The 23,663-nt window shown below is 38.6% G+C and overlaps 1 protein-coding gene across 12 annotated transcripts in view; it reads left to right on the top strand.

The window, feature by feature from the left end:
- The window catches only part of LOC124160213 (four and a half LIM domains protein 2), a 772,571-nt gene that overhangs the window by 688,667 nt on the left and 60,241 nt on the right, over positions 1–23,663 (top strand). The window contains exon 1 of one of the 12 annotated variants that reach the window (XM_046536019.1): positions 6,975–7,492. The exons of the other annotated variants lie outside the window; for them this stretch is intronic. Within the exon in view, the coding sequence (XP_046391975.1) occupies positions 7,216–7,492 (277 nt within the window). The 5' untranslated portion in view covers positions 6,975–7,215. Of the gene's footprint in view, positions 1–6,974; positions 7,493–23,663 lie in introns of those variants that run through there. 12 annotated transcript variants of the gene reach the window in all.

Below are 23,663 nucleotides of genomic sequence, written 5' to 3'. Positions count from 1 at the left end.
TTAAGTCAGCGTTGTGCCTGTTAGGCAATTAAAAAAATAAAGCATGCCTTCATTATTCTAATTGTCCGATAGCCTTGTAATATCTAAAATCATCTTCATTGCTTAATGCACTATTAACTAATGATTTTACGCATCGAATGTAGAGTAAAATATTCTGAAGACATAAATGTCGTAGGTATCTATTGAAATACTGGTCATAAATATTAGGTTGTTAGCCAATATATCGATAAAAAAGTAATAAGGATTTGTTTACTCTAATCATATTATTTTATTCATCAATCTTGCCTCATAATGAGAAATCAGAAGCCATTTCAGTCGTTCTACTAAACGTTAGTGCCGTAATTGGAGTGTTTACTGTCTTTTATTAGACCTAGAAGTTCGGTGTAGTGTTAATTGATCATATAGGAGTAACATGGTTACTGTTAGTTATGTTTTATTTATCTTAAATTCCTTTTTCGCTCCGTTCAGCGATGAAATCATCTCGGCACTAAATGAGTTTCATGTAGCACCTGTTTTTTTATTCAGGCCGCCCCCTTCCCACTTTTACCGACCACATAAACTTCCGCTTTCCTTTTGTTCTCGCGTTCCCGCTGCGGTGTTCGGGAAACAAAAAAGAAGCGTAACTTTCGGATTGTTAAATGATGCCCTGTACCGCCGTTGCAGTTAAAATTATAGTTTCGGCTTGTGAATGAACTAAAGCGTAGACGTAGAACTGTGATCGAGCCATTAAACTTCGAATCGAAAGCCTCCTCAGTGAGCCAGCAACTAAAGATCGGTTCGCATCTAGGCGTAATGAGGTTAAACCGCTTTGTAGAAATTGTTCCAAATGCTTTCGTACGATCACATCAGGAGAAGAAACGCTAATACTTTCGCAGTCTTGTCTCACTCTTTCTCAGTAAACCGTAGCACAGTCAATAGTGCGCTTAATGAAGACATTGAATATTAAAAACCCTATTGGAAATGCTGATTGACACTTAAACAAACTCATATGTGTATTATAGTTTTTATTAAGCTCATTAAATTTCTTTTCTTAGGGCGAAAACAATCCGCTTACGTGTTCCACCTAATTTTAAAAAGAAAAGGAAGGCGAAGAAAGGGCAGCAGTTAGGCAAAACATCACAGTAACACTCAGCGAAGTGTTTGGGATCGTGTTTATGCCACTCTTTCACGTCAATCTAACTATCGTCCTCATTCCCTTTATCTTCGAATTAAAAAATAATTAATCACCGTGGCGGTAGGAGTTTTAAAAATTTCGGCTTGTTAAAAAAAAAGCTGCGAGTGCCGACAGAAGTGAAAACTTGAAATAACGAGAGCATTTTTGAAGGAATATATTCTAATGAAGTGTTATACTAAATAAGCTACTCAAATTGAACGTATTAAAATAAATTGAGTTAAATTGTTCTAACCTTCACAATTCTTGTATCGAGTACATTCTCTTGCACGAGTATGGACTGGTGACGGTGATGCGATTCTAATGTTTTGTACCCCTCCACAAGTACTGTGTATATAGCAAGTATACTATGTATATGCAGAATATACCCAATTATAATTTTATGTAGTAGCGGTGACGGTGACGCGAGGCCAATGTTTTTTACCCATTTACAAAAGTACTCAACGCGACGTACCTAAAGAGAAATTACAGCACTTTTACCCATCCACAAGAGAGTATAAACAGAATATGCAGTTACACATATATTTAGTGGTGGTGATGCTGACGGTGACGGTGATAGGAGTCCAATGGTTTGCACCCCTCCGCAAGTACTGTATATATAGCGAGTATACTGTGTATATACATAATTATACATATATGTAATAGTGGTGACGCGAGTCCTATGTCTTTTACCCATTTACAAAAGTGCTCAACGCGACATAAGAAGTTTTCACTTTAAAGATATCTACCGGAGCGTGGTAGCAGTTAAAAATTAGGGTAATATGAATAGTTGTTTCCCGGTGGCACGCTCTCTCAAAAGAATGAGTGTATTGTGAAGAGTTATTTGCATTCCAACCCCAAGCGGCTTGCTGCCCTCGGCATGTAGCAGCGTCTGTGAAAGACCGCGGGGGGGGCGGGAGAGAAAGGTGGGAGGGAGGTTATCGGTGGAAGGGATGGCGAATGCTCGAGTCGGATCGCGCTCGGAAACCGGTTCTTAGTTTTGGCATTTTCCGCTGCTCTCAGGTCGATTATAAGGTCCGCTTCGAACCCGGTTCTCCTTGGTGCGGCGGTTGTGGAAGCGCAGTCTCGATGCACCAACGTCATTGCGCTCGTTTTGGAGCCGCTGTTTCGCGATTGAATTTAAGTGCTCCACTCCATTCTTCCAGTGGTTGAATCATCCCTTCGCTCCGCTAGCCAGTTAAGGAGTTCACTGCGCGAATCTAAGAAGTTGTTTTTTCTTGAAATTTGTGAGATATATCATTCTCATTATACAGTACCGACTATCGTAAATATAATTTGATACATTTCTGAAAAAGATAATTTAAAAAATGAAATTTTTTCAGAGCGAACGTCCGCCTCTCCACAGGTAGAAAAATGTGGATTTCATCTAGAATATATACTTTAAGCTTCGATTTAAAAATGTCGAAGCATAGAACCCGTGGTTAAAATTAACCCTAGGCGCCGTGTCTCATTAAGTTCTGAGTTATTACCTAAGGTATTCTGTAAATGGGGATAAAATACGTAAGTTCAATAAGACACGAATTAAAGCCATCACAAAATGTCGGTGGCATTGTTGATTGAGTAATTATTACACATATGGAATTTCTTTGTAGCCTTTTTATGTTTTTTATAAAGGATTATAATATTTGGAGGAGGCGACCACTAGCTAAGCTACCGGTCGCTTCCTCCATCTTAATGAGAGAAGTTTTGGTTCGTCTAACCGAGGCTTCAACGTCCCAAAGGTTAATTTCTATCTACGGCGAATGTTAGCTTAAAACTTGGTTCATTATTGAGAAACTCGATTCTTTTCGTTGAGGCCTAGAATATACGTTTCCCGTCTTCTGTGGCCAGTTGAGCGTTGGTGGGATCTCTGGGCGTGACGCAGCCTCTCGGACGGCTCTCGTCTGTGGGTGCGGGGGAGAGAGAGGGTTGGGGGAAGCTATGAAGTCACCATTGCAGATAACCTGCCCCTCTCGGGAGCCCCTCGCGAATTATGCAGCTGCCGGACCCGAGAACCATTCTCCAGTTTTGCTATTCTCTTACGGATGGTGGGTGGATGCAATCGAGAAATTCAACTTTTATCTAAAAACCCTCTTTTAATAGTATGAATTTTAGCCATTTTCGTCGTAAAGGTTAAGTGAATTCATCGCGCATGTTGAGCGCTAAATATTTTTTTAATATAATAATAATTGCCTTTATTTGCATATGCAAACTTGGTCCTTCTAAGCCATATGGCTTGTCAGAAGGTTCCAGTTATTCAATACAACATGTGGCACATTGAGAGCATAGCATTTATATTGCAAGTTTCAACTTCAACTTTAGGGGCTTTTAAAAAAAACTATGATAATTTAATATATTTTGTACATTTCACATTAAAATAAAGAAATTACAAGTTTACAATATCACTTATTAACCAATCTATTTATTTGAGATGACGTAGAAGTGACAGAATTGTTAATCTCGGTATGACAATGTGAATGAAATTAGAGCGTATTGTAGTCTTACCCTACTGATCACTATGTATTTTTAAGATATTTGTCTCTAATGGCATATCCCTGGGGATGGAAAGCCAGCTCTGCAGATATCTCCCCATTCCAGCCACCAAATGTACCTTTTTTTATGTGTGCCTGTGGTCATAGACTCTGTGGTGTTTTGTGTTACTACAGAACTTTACCCACTTTTCTCTATTTCGAGAAACTCTTTGGAATAGGTAACCGCATAATTTTCCTCCCATAGTTTATATTTGATGTTGCTTAAAAAACCTTATTAGACAAATTATTTGTTTGGATAAGTTTAAATCAGCGTTACATATTTTTTAATTCTTGTCAATTTCCCCATAATATTACTGGTACATTTTTAGTGTTGCGTGTTATGTATGTCATCTGAAAGCATTTTCTGATTGACAGGTTTTTTTTTTATATTTTAGTTGCAATACCGTGCCTGTACTTTTTCGAATAATTTTACGAATTTTGTGCCTCAAAAATGTCTGATTTTGCACCCATACAAATATTATTATCCGTTTACCACAAAAAAGAAGAGTCGAGAAGATCGATGCGGTTTGGAATTCCACCGGCTGTAATAAAGAAGGGTTAGTCGGAAGAAGTGCAGTTCTAACAGAAAACTGTCTCCATGCCTCAAGGGGTGTGGCAAGTGTGTATTTTTCCGAAAGAGTGTTTTTCGATCCCTCTCCCCGCAAGCTGAGCACGAAATCGTTAATGGAATGAAGGTAATGCAGTTCAGGAAAAAAATTCAACATTCAACAGTCGTTTTCGTTTTCCCATTCTTTTCCAATTAATTATTTAAATTTTTTAGGGTTTTGCGAGGCTGCTATGGGATCAATGTACTTCTAATTGGAGTATTGTAAAATCTTTTCTGCGACGCTGTGCAAGGAGTTTTTTTTGATCCTACGAATTGAAAATAAAGTACCGATCACAAAGGACAAATGTGAAGTAGATTTCCTTTTTGAACGGGACCATACGGGAACGACGTAACAGCAAAAACATGAGCCCTTGCCGAAAAAGTTATGTAATGTTAAAAATCTGCTAAATAAGTACGGTTTATTATAATGCTGTCAATCGTTTTACTCGTACGTCTCTATCCATGTCCTTCCCGAGCCAAATGTCTCCTTGTCATAATTTAATTATAATTATAATAATTTGAACCTCAAAATGGTCTCGTTTTGCATCCATAGTTGTGTCATCTACTACGAATATACATTATACTTATATATAACAAAGGAGTAGAATCCGTTTTCTTACTTCACCGAATGTTTGAAAGAAGAGTAAAACGGAGGAAGTGCGGTTGTAACAAAAAAAATCGCGTCTCCATAGCGTAATGGGGAGCGTAAATTTTTTCCGAAAGGATGTGTTTTTCCCCGCGTAGGAGTGGATTATTCACTAACATTTTTTTATCTCCGTTCCTTCTTCCCCCCTCTTTTCTCTCTGAGCGCGGAATCGTGTGGGAGGGAAGTTTGGCGAGGAGGAGGAGAAAAAAATAGGAAGGGAAGAAGTTTTCCGTTTTTTTATAAGTATTTGAGGAGGAGTGTCTACGTTGGTGGTGTTTAGTGTGCATGCATGCGGAGTGTGGTTGGTGGAGATGAGGATAAACACGTAGGAGGTGGTAGGATGGAAGGGGTGGCAATGGTAGGACAAGGGAGGGGAGGTGAGGGTAAGTGGGAGTTAGGGGAAGGAGTAGGTGGGGGAGATTGTAGTGCTCGGTAGGGATAGAAGGGTGAGGTAGGAAATTGGATTGATGGGAGGGGAAAGATGTAGATAGATGGATGCATAGAAAACGTTCTACTGGTCGTAGGACAAGCCCCTTGGGGAACACACCAATGTAATTACATAATGTGGATGTTCTCGTAATTATTGGTTCTAAAAATAATTTTTACGATATAAAAACTGTTATCACAGTTAATCATTAATGTGTGTCAATATAAAAATGCCTTGAAAACCAAGTTAACATGCTAAACAACCAGGAAAACATTAAATTTTTACTGTATTTGCACAAAATTTTCATAATTTCTCGTACAAAATATTAAGTATGATTTTTTAACTTTGCATATTCTGTTCTTAAATTAATGAACAACTTATTTACTCCACAATGTTCCGGAAAGAAGTACCATATTTTGGTGATACTGCTTTAAAACATCTACGCTGCCATGTACAGAGAAATCAATTTTTACAGGCCTTTTATGCATTGAGAACTGGACTAGGTCTCTGTGGTATCCGATATGATTATTTTTATGTTATGCGATTTTGGTGATGCATCGCGATATCTATGTTAATCAGGACACGAGATAACATGGTCCATCACTAATGACCTCAGTTGCAGGGTGTTGCGAACAAAATCTTCTCTACTGTTCAGCTATTTAATCACACCGAGTTAGGTCTTTTTTGGCGTATTACGAGAGAGGGTTAAGAGGACGCATCGCTCCGCACTATCTTACGTCTGGCTTTTTTAAAACTTAACACTTACTGTGCTGACCGTATTACTTTAGATCTGTTCCCCAATGCTGGCCATTTTCAATACCTTAGTGTTATTTCTTAACAATCAACCTTTGATGCAATGAATGTTAGATATCATTTAACAATCGACATTTAACAATCAACCTTTGATGTTTGGTATCATTTTGTACTATGAATTTTACTAGTTATATATTTTTTCATTTGTTTATTTAGAGGTTAGATGTAGAAGACTACTGCTTTGTTAAAAAAAAATAGAAAACTACGATTTTTCATAAAAATTGGATTAGGCCTTTGTTAGCATTTCCATTTGCTTTGAATATGAGCGATCAACCTCAGTATTTGGTCTGGGACAATTTTTTACACAGAAAAATAGGAAATATTAAAAAAATTTTGCAAACCCTAAAAATATCATGATTTTGGTGTTGGCTTTGAAGAAAGAGAAGATATTGTGCCCGAAAAAAAGTCGAAATAAGACCTGTCAATTGTGAGTGACCTGTACTCATAAGTCACTATAAGTAAAATTTTAGTTAGGTAAGTTCATGTGAACTAGGTTTAAGATATGCGCGGGTGGTGCGAGAGTGAAAATGCACGTAGGAGGAATGAGGGGTAAGGTTTTCGGAGGTTGGGGATGTGGAGATATCGTGAGGGGAAGTGGGAGTGAGGAGGAGGAAGAGGGGGTGGGGTGATTGTGGACTTTAGTAGTGTCGGGAGGGTGGGGGAGCAGGAGAGGATTGAGGGGAAGGGAAAGGAGGGGAAGCAGACTGCGCTCTGTAGTGAGTAAGAGCAGTGTGAAGGGGGGGAGGGAGGTCGCGAGGGGCAACGGAGAGTCCTGTATTGGGTCTGGCGTTGCCACAACACGACTTTCATTCGGCTCCAACCGTTCGATGCGTTGACGACCCGCTGGAGACGCGTCGGCGAAACTTGGGAGGAAAATATAGAGAGCAGTTTTTTCCCCGAACCGGGAATCCCCCCATCTAGGAAGCAGGAGAAGGACTCGGCTCCACCTTAAGCACAACAACCAAAGTGGTCGCTCACGCACCGGAGGAGTAACGAGAAAGGAGGAACTTTATTCGTGAATCGGACTTTAATTTTACGAAGATGGCAGCTGAAGTAGCTGATAAGTTCGAGAGCAGGTTGCACATCTCGAAGACGACCACGTCCAGCGGCAGGCCGGGGTCTCCCTCCACGACCACCACCACGACGAAGACCATCGTGACGAAAACTATCGGGGACGACAAGATCAAAAGTGCGCTCGAGAACAAGGAGGATGTGGCCATACTGTCGAGCGTGTTGCCTGGAGACGATGCCATCAAGACGTTCCGATGCGCCCAGGGAGACAAGTGCCTGCTCGGGAATGCGAGGGAAATAACGCCAGGTACCGTAAAGATATATTTTTTCTCGTTTATCGGTGATCTAGTCCGCACGTTGAATGCCCCCGCGCTATATTGGGCTGTCGTATTCGCTGGCATTTGACTCGCGAGCCCAGCGCGAGCTGAAAGGACTTCTGCTTATTGTTAACAGTAATGAGTGGTGCTGTGTTTTCTTTTAAGTCCCTCTCTCTTGATAACTGAAATAATCGTTTGTTGAGAAGGTGGAGCTAGTGATGCTGTTTGACAAATGCTGACCTGTGAGCTCATAGTCAATGACCCCCCGAAAATCAATTTACAAACATATTTTCGATGAGCGCAATAAAATTACTCCTCATAGCCATTATTTCCAGGCCACAACCTATCCTGATATTCGTTTGATTCAGCTCTACAGTTCATTGTTTTTCTAAGCATTTATATTGACACTAAAGTAATACTTGTCTGACGCAATGTTTTATGTCAACACACTATAAGCTCAGTCTTTATGATTATTATCATGACAGTGAATGTATTCTTCGACTTGAGGGAGATTAGCCGAGCCTCCAGGTCAACGGGATGCCCCGTTATAGCTGCAGTGTTAGATTGCATCTACCCCCGAATAAAGAATAGAAAATTTCTCTCATTTTAGAGTAGGGGTGCAAGATTTTTCCGCAGAGCTTACTCGCAATTTTGTTTTGATTTTAGTTTGCTGGTGTTTTCTTTCGATGAGGAATCCTTACGCTTCTGGCTACTATCAAACGCTCTTCCCATTTACTCACCGTGCCATCTGAATTTGATGATTTATTCTATATCGAAACAGGCCGGTTGGTGAAACTGCCGAACGACTGGATATTTTACAATTATTATTCTTTGAATATAAATATAGCATTAAGCATCCTCTCAGCGAGCGTATATATATTTTCGGATTGAGAATATCGACGTGTGATTTCCCGTCCGTTTTCCTCATTATGTGATGAGTTGCATATTATTCTGTCTTGCCCGCTATTCTCGCGGGTTAAATTGACGTGTTTGATGTAATGATGCCCATTCGGTGACCTCAATTTTATAACCCGTATGGGAGTCCTTTCTAAACATGCGTCCCACAAATTAGCACAAAATGCAACACTTACCTGCTGTCGGTATAAGAGCTGAAGTCCTTTTTTAACCCTTTAAGCACCGAACTAACTTACCAGCTGATTTTTATTATTTTTTGCATATCTTATGTATTTACTGCTAATCAAGAGATATTACGAAAGAAAACCCGAACAAAAATTTTTAATGCGGTTTCAGGCATATTCTCAAATGGGAATACGTCGCAAAATGTTGCCATTGCCTGAATAATAAATATGCACTTGACCAAAAAACTAATTGACCTTTTAAATATATGAGCATTTGTTATTGGAGAGCGAATGTAGGGGAAAATATCGAATAAACCGCATACCTACTCACAACAGAGGTGATGAAAATAACCAGTTTTGAAAAGGTATTATTAATGACCAATGTATAAACAAGTCATGCGATTCACTTCAAAAAATACTTCAATACTTTATTTACATAATAAAAGCTGTGAAAGTAATCAAAAATGAGAAATATAATTTTCATGATTTTTTATAAATCTGTTCCAAATGGCAACATTGGGCTGCAAACTGTTAGCCGATGCAATATGGTTACGATACAATATATCGCGTCATCTGTACTTTCTATCTATTAATAACGGACCATCTAGCATACATTCATTTAAAGAGAACCTTCAGCGCCCGAAAGGTTAATTTTAGGTAAGCATCCATTTGGTAAATTAAAATCACGCATGCGCGTAATAAACTTCTAAATTGAACTTACGGTGGGAGCGATTATTCAGGAACGGTATCAATTTCAACTTGATGTTAAAATGCATTCATTTTTTAATGCATACTTCGATAAATATTTGTATATTTCATTTCTCAGGTTTTTGAATAGGACGATAATTGCATGCATGATAATTGATTTCATTTACATATGATCCGTAATTTTTCATAATTATGATGCAGTCGTCATTTATTGGACCGAATAAAGCGAATTTTTATCTTTTCGTTGTTCGTCAGGTTAAATTGTCGCTCCGATATCCTTAGTCGTTTGGTGGAAGGCAGTGTATTGATCGCAGCTTCTCTCGCCCATCGTCCGTTTTCCTAGGAGAATTTAGATGTACTTATCATGAGGATTCTTTCTTTCTTGGCGTCGTATGTCGTGTAACCAAATTGATTCTCTCACAATTCGTTGACAATGCAATATGGGAAAATACCGTTACTGAAGTGTCCTTATCGTCAAAACGTAATTTACTCGTTATAAATCAATCATTTTATTTCATTTTGAGGGGTATTTTTGTTTTTATTTCCGTTACCTGTAACTAATTTCACTCTACTTAGATTCTTAAAACATTCATTCAGTTTTGGGACCAATTATTTGACGCAGAAAACGTGCCATTTATCCATGAACTCGTTCTGCGCCACTATTGTCGGGGATCGAACTTGTTGCTTTCAGTCTCCTTGGAATGTACCTGAAGTTCTGTGGAGTTAATCCGGCAAGTCGTCCATTTGGAATGCATATTACTACTCCGTTGCGCTAATGTCTTCGATTATGTTTATGGATAGTAGTTTATTAAAGTTTGGGCAACTACACCGAAAATGGTGGAAAATTGGCGTATAAAAATCAAATATCTGAATATATGCATTTTCCAAGCACATGGTGAAGCGATGTAGGTTGCCATAAGTTAATTCTCCATATAATAATCTTCTTCATCCGTTCAATATGCTTTTCATTACCTTCGGCCGGTATTGACTCAAATATTATGCCGATTATTTCCTATGTTTGTTTACATTTGAAAATTTAAACTGTTGTATAAACATTATTTCTTGTTTGTACATAGTTATAAAATGAATAAATAAATATTTATTGAAATTAAATAAGTAAATTGAAATGCCTGTTTGTGTGTTTAATTTATTCCATCGAACTCGTGTAGCTATTTCTGTTATTATTTCGGAAGCTATGTCATAGTACGTCGGGTGGAAATAGGCGTTTATTAAAGACAGAAGTTCGTTAGCATTTTTACCAGCCCTGAATTATATATTTTCACAGTCCGGAATATTGTATAGTCTCTCGTCGTCTTAATGTTAATAATATGGAACTATTATTCTTCAAATCAACTGAGCTTTGGATATAATATTAACTTTGTGGCTCGTATGCAAAGCAAACGACATCTATCCTGCGCATTGAGGTTACCACTGGGATCGGAGACCCAGGGGAAACGCCCACTTCAGCGTGTGAGGCGGTCGGTCGCAATGTTGACAGTAGGTCGTTCCATAGGATACGCTTGTCGCTTTATAAGCGTTTAAGAAGATATTATATCGTTCCAGCGCACTGTATCGAAATCGAAAATATCCCCATATCGAAAAAAGCTGGTCAAAATTAGTAACGCTGATGTTACTGCGTATGTTTTTGGGTAGTTTTTTATCGTCTGATTCCGAATTTGAAGTTATTATTTATGTATATTAAATGATGGAATTGCTATTTAAGCTTTTGTTTAAGCAATCTTGAAACTTCAAAGTGAATATAGGGCTGCTCACCAATAGAAAATACGAGTAATTCTTTCGATATAACTGAATTATATATTTTCAAGAAAAATTGATGCTATCGTTTATTTTTGCACGATCTTTGGACAATAATATATAAGTGAACCAAGAAAAAAGTTTCTACCAACTCACATGCTTAATTGCATTTGATACCTTTGTAATGTCATTAATATTATTTGGCTATGATTAACAATACTTGAGTGCATCGGATTTTTCGAAGTAAAATACCTATTTCCAATTACGTGGACAGTGATAGAATTCCCTACATCGGGCCAATGGAGTAGGAGGTTTTATTGTATTCTTCTGCAGCGTAACGTGGTTGAAGAGTCTAAAATTTAAATTGAAACAGTAACAAGGAATTATTGCAATTTATTCAATCTAAACTGACCTGTAGGTGAATGCCGCTTTATAGATGAAAATTAATTTCAAACTCCAAGAAAGTGATACAAAACCTGTATCGATTTTTATTAAATTAATGAAGAATACTATCCATGATTGTTTTCACTTGTTAGAGTTTAATCTGTGACGAAACTAAACCGATGTACTACTTTACGTTCTTCATTTATTAGTAATTCTCTGTATTATATACTTTCTTTAGTACCTTTTGATGTTTTAAGCCTAGTGAAAAGTTTTGATTCTACGAAAACTAGGTGGTAATATGGAAATATTTCCTAGAATAAGTTGAAGAAAGAGAGCGTAAGTTAACATCACATACAATTTCTTACTGCCTTGAAAATGTAGCTGTAACAGCCGTCAACTAAAGAAAGTGGAGATCTTTGATTCAGCTTTCTTGAAATGAGTTGGTGGTCATTACTGATTTTGTTATGACCGGCAAATCATACTTCCCTTCGAAGGGAACTCAAATGACGATTATTTAAATTATCTAAAACTGGTAGCATTTAATTCGTGAAATTGCTTCGGGAAGTCTCTACCTTCTGTTAGTGCCCGATGGCTTTGTGCCCTTCTTTTTCGACTGTCGTCGATGATTTATTCCAACACATTCGCTCGTTGAAATCGCTGCGGGTGAAATTGTGTCTATGTTGTTCGAGTGAACTTACATATTGGTGCAATGTGGGGTAGAGTTGTTTGGATAAGTTGTCATAACTACCTCCTCGCTCTTTATTTCGTATCTCCGAAACCTGATCATTAGTTCGAGATCAATATTTCTCTTTTTCGTTCGCCGTTATGTCATCTGTCCTAGCGGTCCTGGGCCGTTTATCATGCGCGACTTTTACCACTGGCGACCTTCATGTTTTTCTTGTTCATTATTTTCGTATTCTTGTCCTGATCCTTCGCTTGCTTTTGCCTCAGCTTTTTTCGCTTTTGAGTGGACAAGTGTACCTTCATTCTCTTTTTAAAGACGATCATAAATTTCTGGAGATATCCTGAAGCTATTTTAGTCGTCTTTGACATTTTTCAGGAGAAACGCTTGTTTTATTTCCCATCTTACGGTTCCATTTATATCTTTTTTTGTTTTTTATCTGCTCGGAGAAACTTCTTGAGTTTAAATCTCGTGCAGCGTGTTTGACTATTCTCTCCGTTTCAATACAATTTTGAGGTCGTAAACTCCCCATGCTAGGATTTTTATTGATAATTTTTGAATGTTTACCCCAGTAATATCTTTCTGCAGAGTTGCTCCTTCTATCAATTTTTTTGTGGAATCGTATTTCTTCAGTGCCATAAAATGGGGTCAGTTTTAGCCAACTTTCTGGAATTATGCTTTTTCCTTTCTAAGGGCTGAAACGTGATGATATCTCCGTAACAGAAATTTAGGAAAAATTATGTGTATAACATTTCATAAAATTCACAACAAACAAAAAAAAATTAAAGTAAGTATTAATTTTCAACGTAAGTTGGTTGATTTCTTTGTAATTTGTTTGACTAAAGAGTCTTTAAAGTTACCGGATTCAAAAATTACGGGTATTTATGATGAATAAGATAAAATTTTCTTTCGTGGCACACTGTCTTGTTTTCTGTTTTCGTTGTGCTTATCCAGATTACTAACATCTATTTCCATGTCGGCCTTTACGAGCGTTTTTATTCTTATTGCCTTAAAACATCCCATTCTTGGGCGGTGGTACTTTTCACATCCACTTTTTCAACCCTTAATGGAATACTAATTGAGTATGAATTATCCTTTAGAAAATTAATCTTCTCTGTATTTCGTCCAAAAAAATGCTATCACGAGCATTAATGGTGACGTAATTATCTCGCTTCGATTTAAAAATTCTATGAGAGATTCCATGAGAAGTGAAGAAATTTGCTTGGAAGCCTTAAGGTTCTTCTGTCCTAGGAAAAAGAGTACTCCTTTGTTTGCCTTGGCGTCAAAAGCGAAGGTCATTAGTGTTAATGGGTTTCGAGGCGGCCGAAGAAAGGTCACAGTGCAGGGAAAGTCTGTGATCCGCCCGTGCAAACGAAAAATCTTGTCTCCGAATCGATGGACACATTAGGTAGGTGGCTCAGCGATGCCTTACGCCTCTTAATCACGGTCTCTTAGGTACCGGTCATCCGACTGCCGTCTCAGGGTAGGTGCGTTCCACGAATATTGCAATCGAGGAATCTCCGGCCGATTTTTAGATTTTTACGAATGCCAAACGAATTAGGCTGGGAGCCGCTAGAGAGTCGGAGGATCCGCGCTAGGCTTAGATTGCTTGAACAGTTGAAAATAGATCTTTAAGAGTGACACGGAGAACATCATCTAGGAGCCTCTCTTTTTCTCTAACTCCGACTGATACAAAACATTAAGGGAGATATTTTGACAAACGGATTGGTATGGAAATTTTTGATTCCCCCGAACAATAAATACCTTCATCAAATGCTTGGTGTAATTTTGCTTGAGCATTTCCGTTTTATTTCAAAATGGCCTGTGCCCTAACATCCCCGCTACGCGCCTACTGAAACGGCTTGCGGGGTAGTGTGTTGATGTATAAGCTGTCACGCACAAGCCCTTGGGCAGTGGTAGAATTAGGAAGTAGTAATTTCAAATAAGGATATTTTGCAATTTTTCATTCGCCACGATCTGGAGACAGATTTTTGGAATAATCCTCTGGTTGGGGACTGTAAACATAGTATGAAATAACAAGGGGAAATTATTCGTTCGATTTATTCATGAGGATATAATTGCAATTGTCATCTAAGATCCAGACTTTATCTCGGAAAGTAATTCATGATTACATTGAATAAAATTTCCCCATCTTAGCCCTGTCACCAGATATGTCTCCTTCATAATTCTTAAATTTCCCTTTTTTTTTGCTTTCCTGAACCATTATGTACTCTGATACGTGTTTGGGTTTCAAATTGCCTGCTAATACGAGGGTCAGTCAAAAAGTAATGCCTCCCATTTTTTTTCTACTTAAAAAAATTAAGTTAAGTGAAAAATTTGAATCGTATTTTTTTGAATGAATTCGTATGTGTGATTCGTTTATCCCCTTCGCTACTTGCCTCTCTTTTTTATGTTACTTCAACTCTCAGTGGTATTGACGGCAGGCCATGTTTTAATGATACTCTCAAGCCGGTTTATAATGCCTCAGACTTGCGAAAAAAATCTGAATGCCGTCGATGTAAAGTAATTAATTGCTAACAATGAGCATTGTGAGTGATATAAGGTAAGCGTACTTTCGGAAATAAGATATAGTGAAAGACTTCAAAAAAATCGAATGTAATGCATTTGTTGGTAGCTATTCCACTCATGAAACTTCTTTTAATTTACGTGTCAGTATTTCATTTACTAATTACGGTGTAAATTGGCATCTAATTGGAGTGCATTTTTACACTGTACACTTTTTTCATCGCCAGTTAATTCCATTTTTATGGTTGCGGTCATTGCTGCGCTTGTATCGCTTTCATCTTTCGAAAAATGTTCTCTCCCTCATAAAGGGTGGTTGGAAAAGGAAGTTAAGGGAAATGGGAATGTAGATGGAATCCAAAGCGGTTGTCGACTCATTTCCGAGTGTGATGCATTTACTGCTTGTGTGTTGCAGCTAACGATCTGTGGAAGATGATGTCTTAAGGTGTTCTTTGAATGCTTTGGATTTTTTCATGAGGATAAAATTGCAAGTACCTACGGCATGTTTGTTCAAAAAATTTAGTCAAAATAAAATACTTGAATTTTCTCGGCGTATTTGCTGACTCACTGGTTCTTAAGGCCGTTTTACACGGGGCACGAATTGCGCAGGCTAGAGCTGCATTAATTTCTAAAATGGCGCGGAATTGCGCGAATGCATGAACGCAATTAGAACAGGGGTTATTTTGCCGTCTCGCATCCACGCATTCTCGCATGTGTTCTAGCAATTCACCGCTTTACACGACGCAATTTTGATTGCGCCTTCGCACGTACGTCAGATTGCGCAATTCCGTGTACCGTGTAAAACGGCCTTTAGACTTAAAACCGTGTGATTATCTTTTTTCTTTCGCATCAGCTAACTTTCACCCGGTAGATAACCCGGAAAAATTTAGCCTCCAATGGTTTAGGTGTTTCACTGCGCTGTGCGCACTCAGGTGTCCATTGGATGACTACGTTATGGCCCGTGGATTAATTGGTTAGCTAAAACTGAAGGAGAAACCTTAATATTATCCAAGTATTATTTATGAAAGACTCTATATACGCAATTTGGTGATAATGTATCCATCTGGACCACAAGACAGGCGCCCAGCAGGAATACCATGCTAAATACCTCTACGTTTTACGCAGATAATTCATGAACCGAGAATAAGGTAACGGGTCATACAAAAGTAAATTGTTTTCAATCACCTGAAGTGTAATATCATTTCAATTAGAATAAATAAGGTAAAAATAACTCTTTTAAAAGACATTTGGATTTTTTTAATTGTGCATATAATTTTCAGTGAACAATGATTTTTGTATAAATTCTGGAAAACCTTTCTTGGATATTTTTCTTTTTTTATTTATTTTGCCCCAATGAACCAACCCCATAGTGTCATGATGTATCCGAACCGGTGCGAGATTAAGCTGAAATTAAGGCATTTATATCTGCGATAAATTGTAATCTGCAATGGTAAATATTTTGCGAAGTAGCCCGATGACACCTCGAGCATATTATGCGTCGAAGCCAATTGTACCCTGCACATGAATAAAATGTCAGCGGAAATTCATTTTGTGTTTTCGTGTCATACCTCAAGGTCTTCCCTCGGTACATTCTGAATTCCCACGTCCGCCTTGCGCCTTTTTCTCCCCGCAGCCCTATCCCAGTCGCCGTCTCTTATTATCAGGGTATCTCAGGGGTTGCACGCAATATCATCCCCCCCTTACCACCCTATAACCTTCTCCTCTCACTTTGGGGGTTGACTCCAACCTAAAAGCCCCTTGCCCTTTACCATTCCCCTCTTTTTTATCACTCTATTATTATTTCCCTGGCCAGACCCTTTATCCCACCAGGGGCTATGGGGAAGGGGTTGCATACGGGCCGTGCCAGTCCCTTTTTTCGGTGAGCCCTTTTCGCATTAAGGGTCTCCCCTCTCCAACGTATACATATAAAACGCCCACCCACCCCACCCTATCCTCCACCCCCACCTGACAGCAGACGGGACAAACAATGGGTGTGGTCGGATAGCCGAGTGGCGATGTTTTTATTCTTTCTCCTCCTTTCCTTCCTCACTATTTTCCTTCTTCGCTTCCAGCTCTCCCCACGCTACTATCTGTTTGACAAGAGAAGGGAAGGAAATGTATATATCGCGATAATTCTCGAAGTATGATTCTCTAATAGTTTCTTACCTAATTCGGCTCCTATAAACTTCATCTGCGGGCACTTAAATTAACACTCCTTGGTTTGAAGTTTTTGTTGCTGAAGTGGAAGTGTTTATCGCTGATGTCTGAAAGGCCCAAATTAATAACTGTGTGAATGGAATACTGGGTTTATGTTACATGGTAGAACGAATCGTTAGAGTTTGCGATTCAATTAGCTCGTAGTGTTGGATATCACGGACGAATTTCATTTTACGTTTTCGTCTTCTTTGATATACGATTTTATTTACTATGCACTTCACCGTGATGTCAGGAGAAAGGATAAATAAACATTTTTTCGATGAATTTGTTTGGTGAGGTTCTTTTATTTATCCTGAGACCATTTTAAATCATATTTTACGCTTTATTAATTCCCCAGAAGAAGATCTGCTACTTCAATATTGATTGAATGCGTATTTTGTATAATACTCGATAAGACTTCCGAAGCTGCTTTAAATATTTTTTTACCTTTAACGCTCCGAAAACAGCGAATTTAATTTCTTTAAAGCGGGGAGTCTAAATAAACAACGACCATCACTAACACCCATGCCCTGGATAAGGGAAACCTACCCAGGCGGGACTCGAACCCGCGACCATTATTTTGGCAGGCGAAGACTCCACCTCACCGCAGCCGAGGCCGGCGAACTTGTCACATATAAAACTAACTCTGTGAAGTATTTTTTTAAATCCTTGTAAAGTTGAAAATAATTGTGTGTAAATATTCATCAAACTCTGTATATTAGCAAGAAAACGCTTCTGCCATATTTTAAGGATATCGTCTCTCTACGCTTATTGCTCAACGTCCTGTCTTCAATGTTCTTTTCGCCTCTTCCCTTTATTCCTTTTTCTATCTATCCTTCCATCTTCCCAGCCGCGTTCCCTCGCCTTTCGTCGGATTTATAATCCGAGACTAATGGAATACGTCTCCCTCGCTCGGGGACACTGGGTTGTTTGCCTGGACTCTCTCTTTCTTTTCTCCTTGTTGAGAAAATAGGAAAGCCCTATTTCACCCACTGCGAACTTACAGGACGGAAACGCTTAGGTTTATTTTTCTGGGATATCTTGAAAGGATAACGGCATCGCTTGCGTATTGTGCTTTGAAGTAAATTTTCTAAGTTATCTACTTACCGTTTTATATGCATCCAAAAACGACTTGGGCATTCATTTTTGTAAATTCTTATAAAACGGATTTAGAAGCTTTTGTAGCAACTTGTGCGCTTTAAGTCTTCGTTTAAAATTGTAAAAACTAAGTCGTATATTTCTTGTAGCACAATATCGGCAGTATAAAATCAACAGACAATAGTTCAGATAATAGCATCAAGTTCAGAGATTTTTATCCTTGATGATGGCTGGTTCAGCTCCATCAAATTGTATATAATTTATGTTTTTTCGGGATTAATACGGTGATTACTCTTCGGCTGATTGAATTGATTTTATGACTTACTCGAAAACTTATCAGATCCGTCTGACTAACTCAGTGTTTAATTTAGTCGCATTTATGAGGTCAACCGCATTTTCTTTATCCCATTCCCATAGGCTAGCGCCGTTTTCTTTTCGAATCGCACCTGACGAATCGTAACACTAATCACCCCAATATAGTATTCATTGCACTTCATAAAATCTCTCATAGCAGTCGATTGCTCGTAAAATCAAATGGATCATCAGTTGCGTCCAAACAAAAGAGGGAAGGAGGTGGTGATGTGCGCACATTCTCGCCTCTGGATTACTGCGATGGATAGGATTAATAAAGAACCCCAGTGCAGCCGACAATTAAATACCAGCTACTCACGAATTGGCTTAACGAGGTCGTACGAAAGTGCCCAGGCGATGAGATAATTCAGCCCTCCGTCTTTTCCTCAGATTGAAGGAGAATGAAAGGTCAAAGGAAAGCAGTGGCGAAAACAGAAGCACTCGTGCGATATATATTTCTCCACACAAGTGGCATTTTCGATTGATAAATACTACGAAGACGTGTACCCTCTGATTTATTAAGCGTGCATATGTAAGCGTGCTTTTCTCGGACCTTATAAATAGCATCGGAAATGGATATGAATAATAGCCTTTCGCAAACTATTGAATGATTTCCAAGCTCCGGTTAGGATGTTGTATTATATTCGTTCCAGAACATTACAACCGTTTTTTTAACATGATTCTAGGTCCTAAAGTATAACCAGTAAATCAGAGATGGAAAAATTAGCATCGCAATTCCAAATGGTTAACATCATGGGTAATTGTAGTCAGGATTTCTCTATCCCTTATTTCAGTGTTGAAGTTCTTCGATATGTAGTCAAATGTATCAAGTGTATGAAACGATATAAACGGTACATAAATTCATATTCCATGGTACAGTAAAACTGCCTTAACCGGTTGCTTACTTTTAGTAAGAAAGGCTTCTTTATTGTTACAAGCGTTTGTGAGTATTATATTCTCCAGTTTGTTGAATATACGTGTGAATTCTGGTATTTTTAATTATTATGCCGGGAAAACATGTTTTTATACCTATTAAGACACCAAAAGTCATTTTTTACGATGCATACAAGGTAGTTTGCCATTTTTGAATGCCTTAAATAACGACTGATATTTGCGTTAAACTCTGGTGATGACGTGAGTTTTTTGGGTCGGGATAGCTCTTACCTATTTTCATTCCGTGTTAAACTGCGAGTGCAAAAGGAATATCCAATTTTATCCTGGAATATCCAATTTTATGATCCATGTCATTAATTGCGATTTCAGGTCAGATTACCTTAGTATCCTTGGTCGCTGAGAGTATTATCCACTTTCCCATAATCATTACTTTATTGCAGCTATGGGCGACGATGATGAATGCGATACTGAAATTTGAATATCGCTCGCGAGTCGCGAGAGACAAGGGGCCTGGGGTGGTCCAAAGGTATGCGCGTATACCCTCGGGTGGTGTAAGTTTTTTTAAATGTCAAGAGGGACGCAATGGGAGAGGATATCGCGTACTTACCCGCTGATGTAACTGGTTTCACCTTCCACGCTCACTATATCTTTCTGCTCGCGAGTTTTTGTCGGATCAATTAGCCCTACTCACCCTCTTTCTCCGGGTTTTCATTGCTTCATTATTTTTATTTGCATTACCCTCCGCGGGATGTGAGTGATATATACGCGCATACATTTTTCCCCGCGATGGGTCGTTTAATGGGTCACTTTGGAGAAGAACGTTAATTTCGTGTTCCTCGAAAGTAATTACCTTAAGCCCGGGGTAATAGCGGGAAGCATTAATGATTTATTATGAAGATATAGATAACCATCCGAGTTTTGATATCTACATCAATCATTGAAACATGCTATCAACCGCCTTGAGCAGTGAAATCCGTAAGCGGGCAAACTGGGCATGCGCTTGGAAAAAAGGTGGTCTCTCTGTATCATTTTTCTGTGCTTCTTGGGGTGGTTTCATTCATTTGTATTTTGTCTTCTTTTATTTTCATAATTTATCAATATAAATGGTATTATATCTGTTCTATTTTATTTTTCTAATGCCAGTAGAAGGACGTCTTCATAACATTTACTTCATATGTGGTTTGTCGTCGTAAATTCGTCTTTAGTTATTATGGACCCCACTTCTCTTAAAAATCGTAACTGCGTACTATTTTAGGACTCGGAATGAGGCATTTAAGGAGATGGATTAGATAAATCTCATTTACTTTGTCTAATGAAAATATTTACCGTACTAAACTCTGTTATAGTTTTATTGTTAATTTTAGAATGTTATCATGAGAGGAAATAAGTTCGAAGGGTACTAATATGTTATTACTGTAATTCCCTGAATTAATCTATATATGGCACTAATGGAACCCTCTTTTATTATTTTTCATCTGAATGAGGGATTTGAAGTCGTGTATTTTTATTATTGAGAAATTTCCCAAGATTGCTTGATAATTTTCAGAGCATTCTTTTACTAGCAAAAAAATCTAAAATTAGGCATTTCTCGTTAAGCTTTGCGCAATAAGTAGCAAAGGATTTCATGTTGGCTTTCCACTTGTAAACAAAGAGGTCATATTTTACATTGGAGGCGGATAGAGTTTGTATCAAGAACGGCCTGTTTAGAGAAGGTATGGCTTTTTTCCTGGGGTCTAAGGTTGGTTATCCTCCCCGGCTGGTACGGTGGATTTGCGCAGATGTCACCCCGTGAATAAATGTCCATCAAAGTGAGTTGTGGGATAGCGAAGGCCTGGGTTTCACGGAACACAAGAATCGGAGACAGTTACCGTCTACAAGCACGACGGTCTACCCCAAACTTTAATATCTATTCAAACATTATGATACTGCAGTTGCAAGCAAACGGATTTTTGCTCATGGCAAATGTTAGCCGAAATTGAGTGACGGTGCCTTAATACTTTTCTAGCTGTCTGAGTAGCTCTTCATTGCTTTCATGTATTCCACCTATTCATTAAACCTCGAAAACGTATCTTATAATTTGAGTCTGCGCAATTGAAATGTGTTTTTCTTCTGCGTTCCATTATTTCGCAAAACAGTCCGAAAATGTCTTTTCAACCGCTTGGTCATTGTTAACTATGCCTGAAATCATTCAGACGAAAGAATAGGAATGTTGTATTTTTAAAATGATAACCTTCGTTTCCCACCATACTAATTCACAAGTTATTTTGTAAATTTACTTTTTAAATCCGGCTACAGTATTTATTTAGTAAATAAATGCTGTAGCCGGACGTAATATTGTATCTCGTTAGAATGAAATTGTTGCATCAATCTGCTCACACACCTCTGTTTGCATAAGTTCTACGATGGATGTATCGACGGACTGCTTTGTCTAAATCTTCTCTTCAGCATCCACGGATAGTTTGAAAATAAAACGAATGATGAACTTGGTGAAATTATAGCAAAAAATTGAGGGTAAAATAAGAAGTACATTTTTTTTAATTTCTCTAGAAGTTTTATGTTCACTCGACAGATATAGTCGAATAGCCATCTTGTCGACTCTTCAATGAAATTAGTCGTTATCGATTTAATGCTTCCATGACATTGCTGCAAAGTTTTGCACTTTATTTTTATGATCTATTTAGCGTATTTGTATGCAATTTAAATGAAGATTTTGAATTGAGTGTTTTTTTTCGAATAGGCGGCAGCATTGTTTTCGAAGACTCTCTCATATGTCTACGATAGCGTTTTTCCGCACCTATCACCTATTCATTAATTTGTTGCTATCTCTATCACCCCCTTTTTTCTGAGAACATCGTTCAGCTTCGCTGCAGTATCTTTGTCGCTTCTCTCCTCTCTAATTCTCCGATTTATTTATCTTTCCTGAGTCATCGGCTTTCTTAATGCTCCTCCTGACTCATGTTTCAGAGGACGTCTATCTTAATTGCCTAGACTAGTCACGTGAAAATTTCTCACTATTCGTGGGAAACTTGCTTGGTACTAGTAATTATGTTTCACTTTATGGGCTAGGTTGTCATATTTCAATGAACAATTCTCGTGATGGAATAAACTTTTCAGGTAATCATTTTATTGGCGATGCAACTGTAATAACTCACTGTCAGTTGCAACTGTTTGGATTTGTATGGGCGACAGTATATAATAAATAATTAGAGAATCAAGTGTCACCGTGTGAGCGTTTTAACGAAATTTAATGGTAAAGATATAAGAGATTAATTCTGAATTGAAGGTTTTTTAGTCTTCTTTTGGCGTAAAAGAGCTTAAGTCTCCATCAATCAGTGTTTTCGCCCAAAAATATGAGGAGATAAAGTCCACTTTATTCACGCGACAGGTGTGAAAAATTTGAAAATTCAGAGGAAAGGAATTCAGTCGATTACCTCGTTATTTCGATTATCGAATTCTTATATTTCGTTCCACAACACTAAAACGGAAAATGTTGCTTAAAAGTTCTTACCCTTAGAGCCTGTAATGTCGAAAAATGACGAAAAAAAAGAGGAATTTATTTGTTCACTCTTACAAACTCGTACTAGTGACTTTTTTGCCTCTCTATGGCGTTGTACGATTTTTTGCCATATTTTTTGGTTAGTCATCATGGGAGTACTTTAAATATCAAGAGCAATTAGATATAAGTAATGAATAATAATTATTATTTCTTCAAAAAATTTCACCTTGCATAGATTTTTCCCACCGAAACACTCGAAATTTGAGAAGGAATGACTATCAACTCTTCATTTTTTTCATAAAATAGTGGATTCTCTTTTTAATGCGCATTATGAATTCATTGCTAGTATGCTTCTCGGTCGTTTTTTCTCTGCCAGTCGGTTGCACTCTCGGGGACTCCGTTCGGATGGTAGTGAGGCCTCGTTGGTGGGCTCGAGGGCCCTCGGCGACGGAGCGACTGCGGGGCATCGGGCTCGGATGGGGCTCGGCCAGTAGGCCACGGTCGCCCGCCCTCCGGATTCCAATTATGCAAGGGGACGACTCGCCAGGAGAGCGTATCACTCACTCACTCTCTCACTCGCTGCTCTGCCTTCGATGAGAATGTGGAGGCAAAGAGAAAGCCGAGTCCTTTTTCATGCGTTCACCTTCTACTTCTTTCCCTCGAAAGCCCTTTTCCGGAGAGAATTCAACGGCCGACCTCCACCTCGCTTAACGACAACCGTCTTCATTTTGCATTCCATTACAGAGACAAATGTTAATGCGGGCACGGAAATAGACGTTGAATAGTGAACCGTTTTTCGTGTAAGGGCCCCCGCGCACTGGAAACTTTTACAAAGAAACTATTAAGTTGCTCTGTGGAAGTTTCAATGGAACACACGGCTTTGACTGTGGCCTCGCGCACGGGCGACTAGTTGCGGCAACTAAAAAGTCGCCCGTGCGCGAGACCACAGTCAATGCCGTGTGTTTCATTTCATCTTCCACAAAACAACTAAATAG

This window comes from Ischnura elegans, chromosome 6, assembly GCF_921293095.1.
Source record: "Ischnura elegans chromosome 6, ioIscEleg1.1, whole genome shotgun sequence".
In the NCBI taxonomy this organism is placed as follows: domain Eukaryota; kingdom Metazoa; phylum Arthropoda; class Insecta; order Odonata; family Coenagrionidae; genus Ischnura; species Ischnura elegans.
This window is presented reverse-complemented; position numbering and strand designations above follow the sequence as displayed.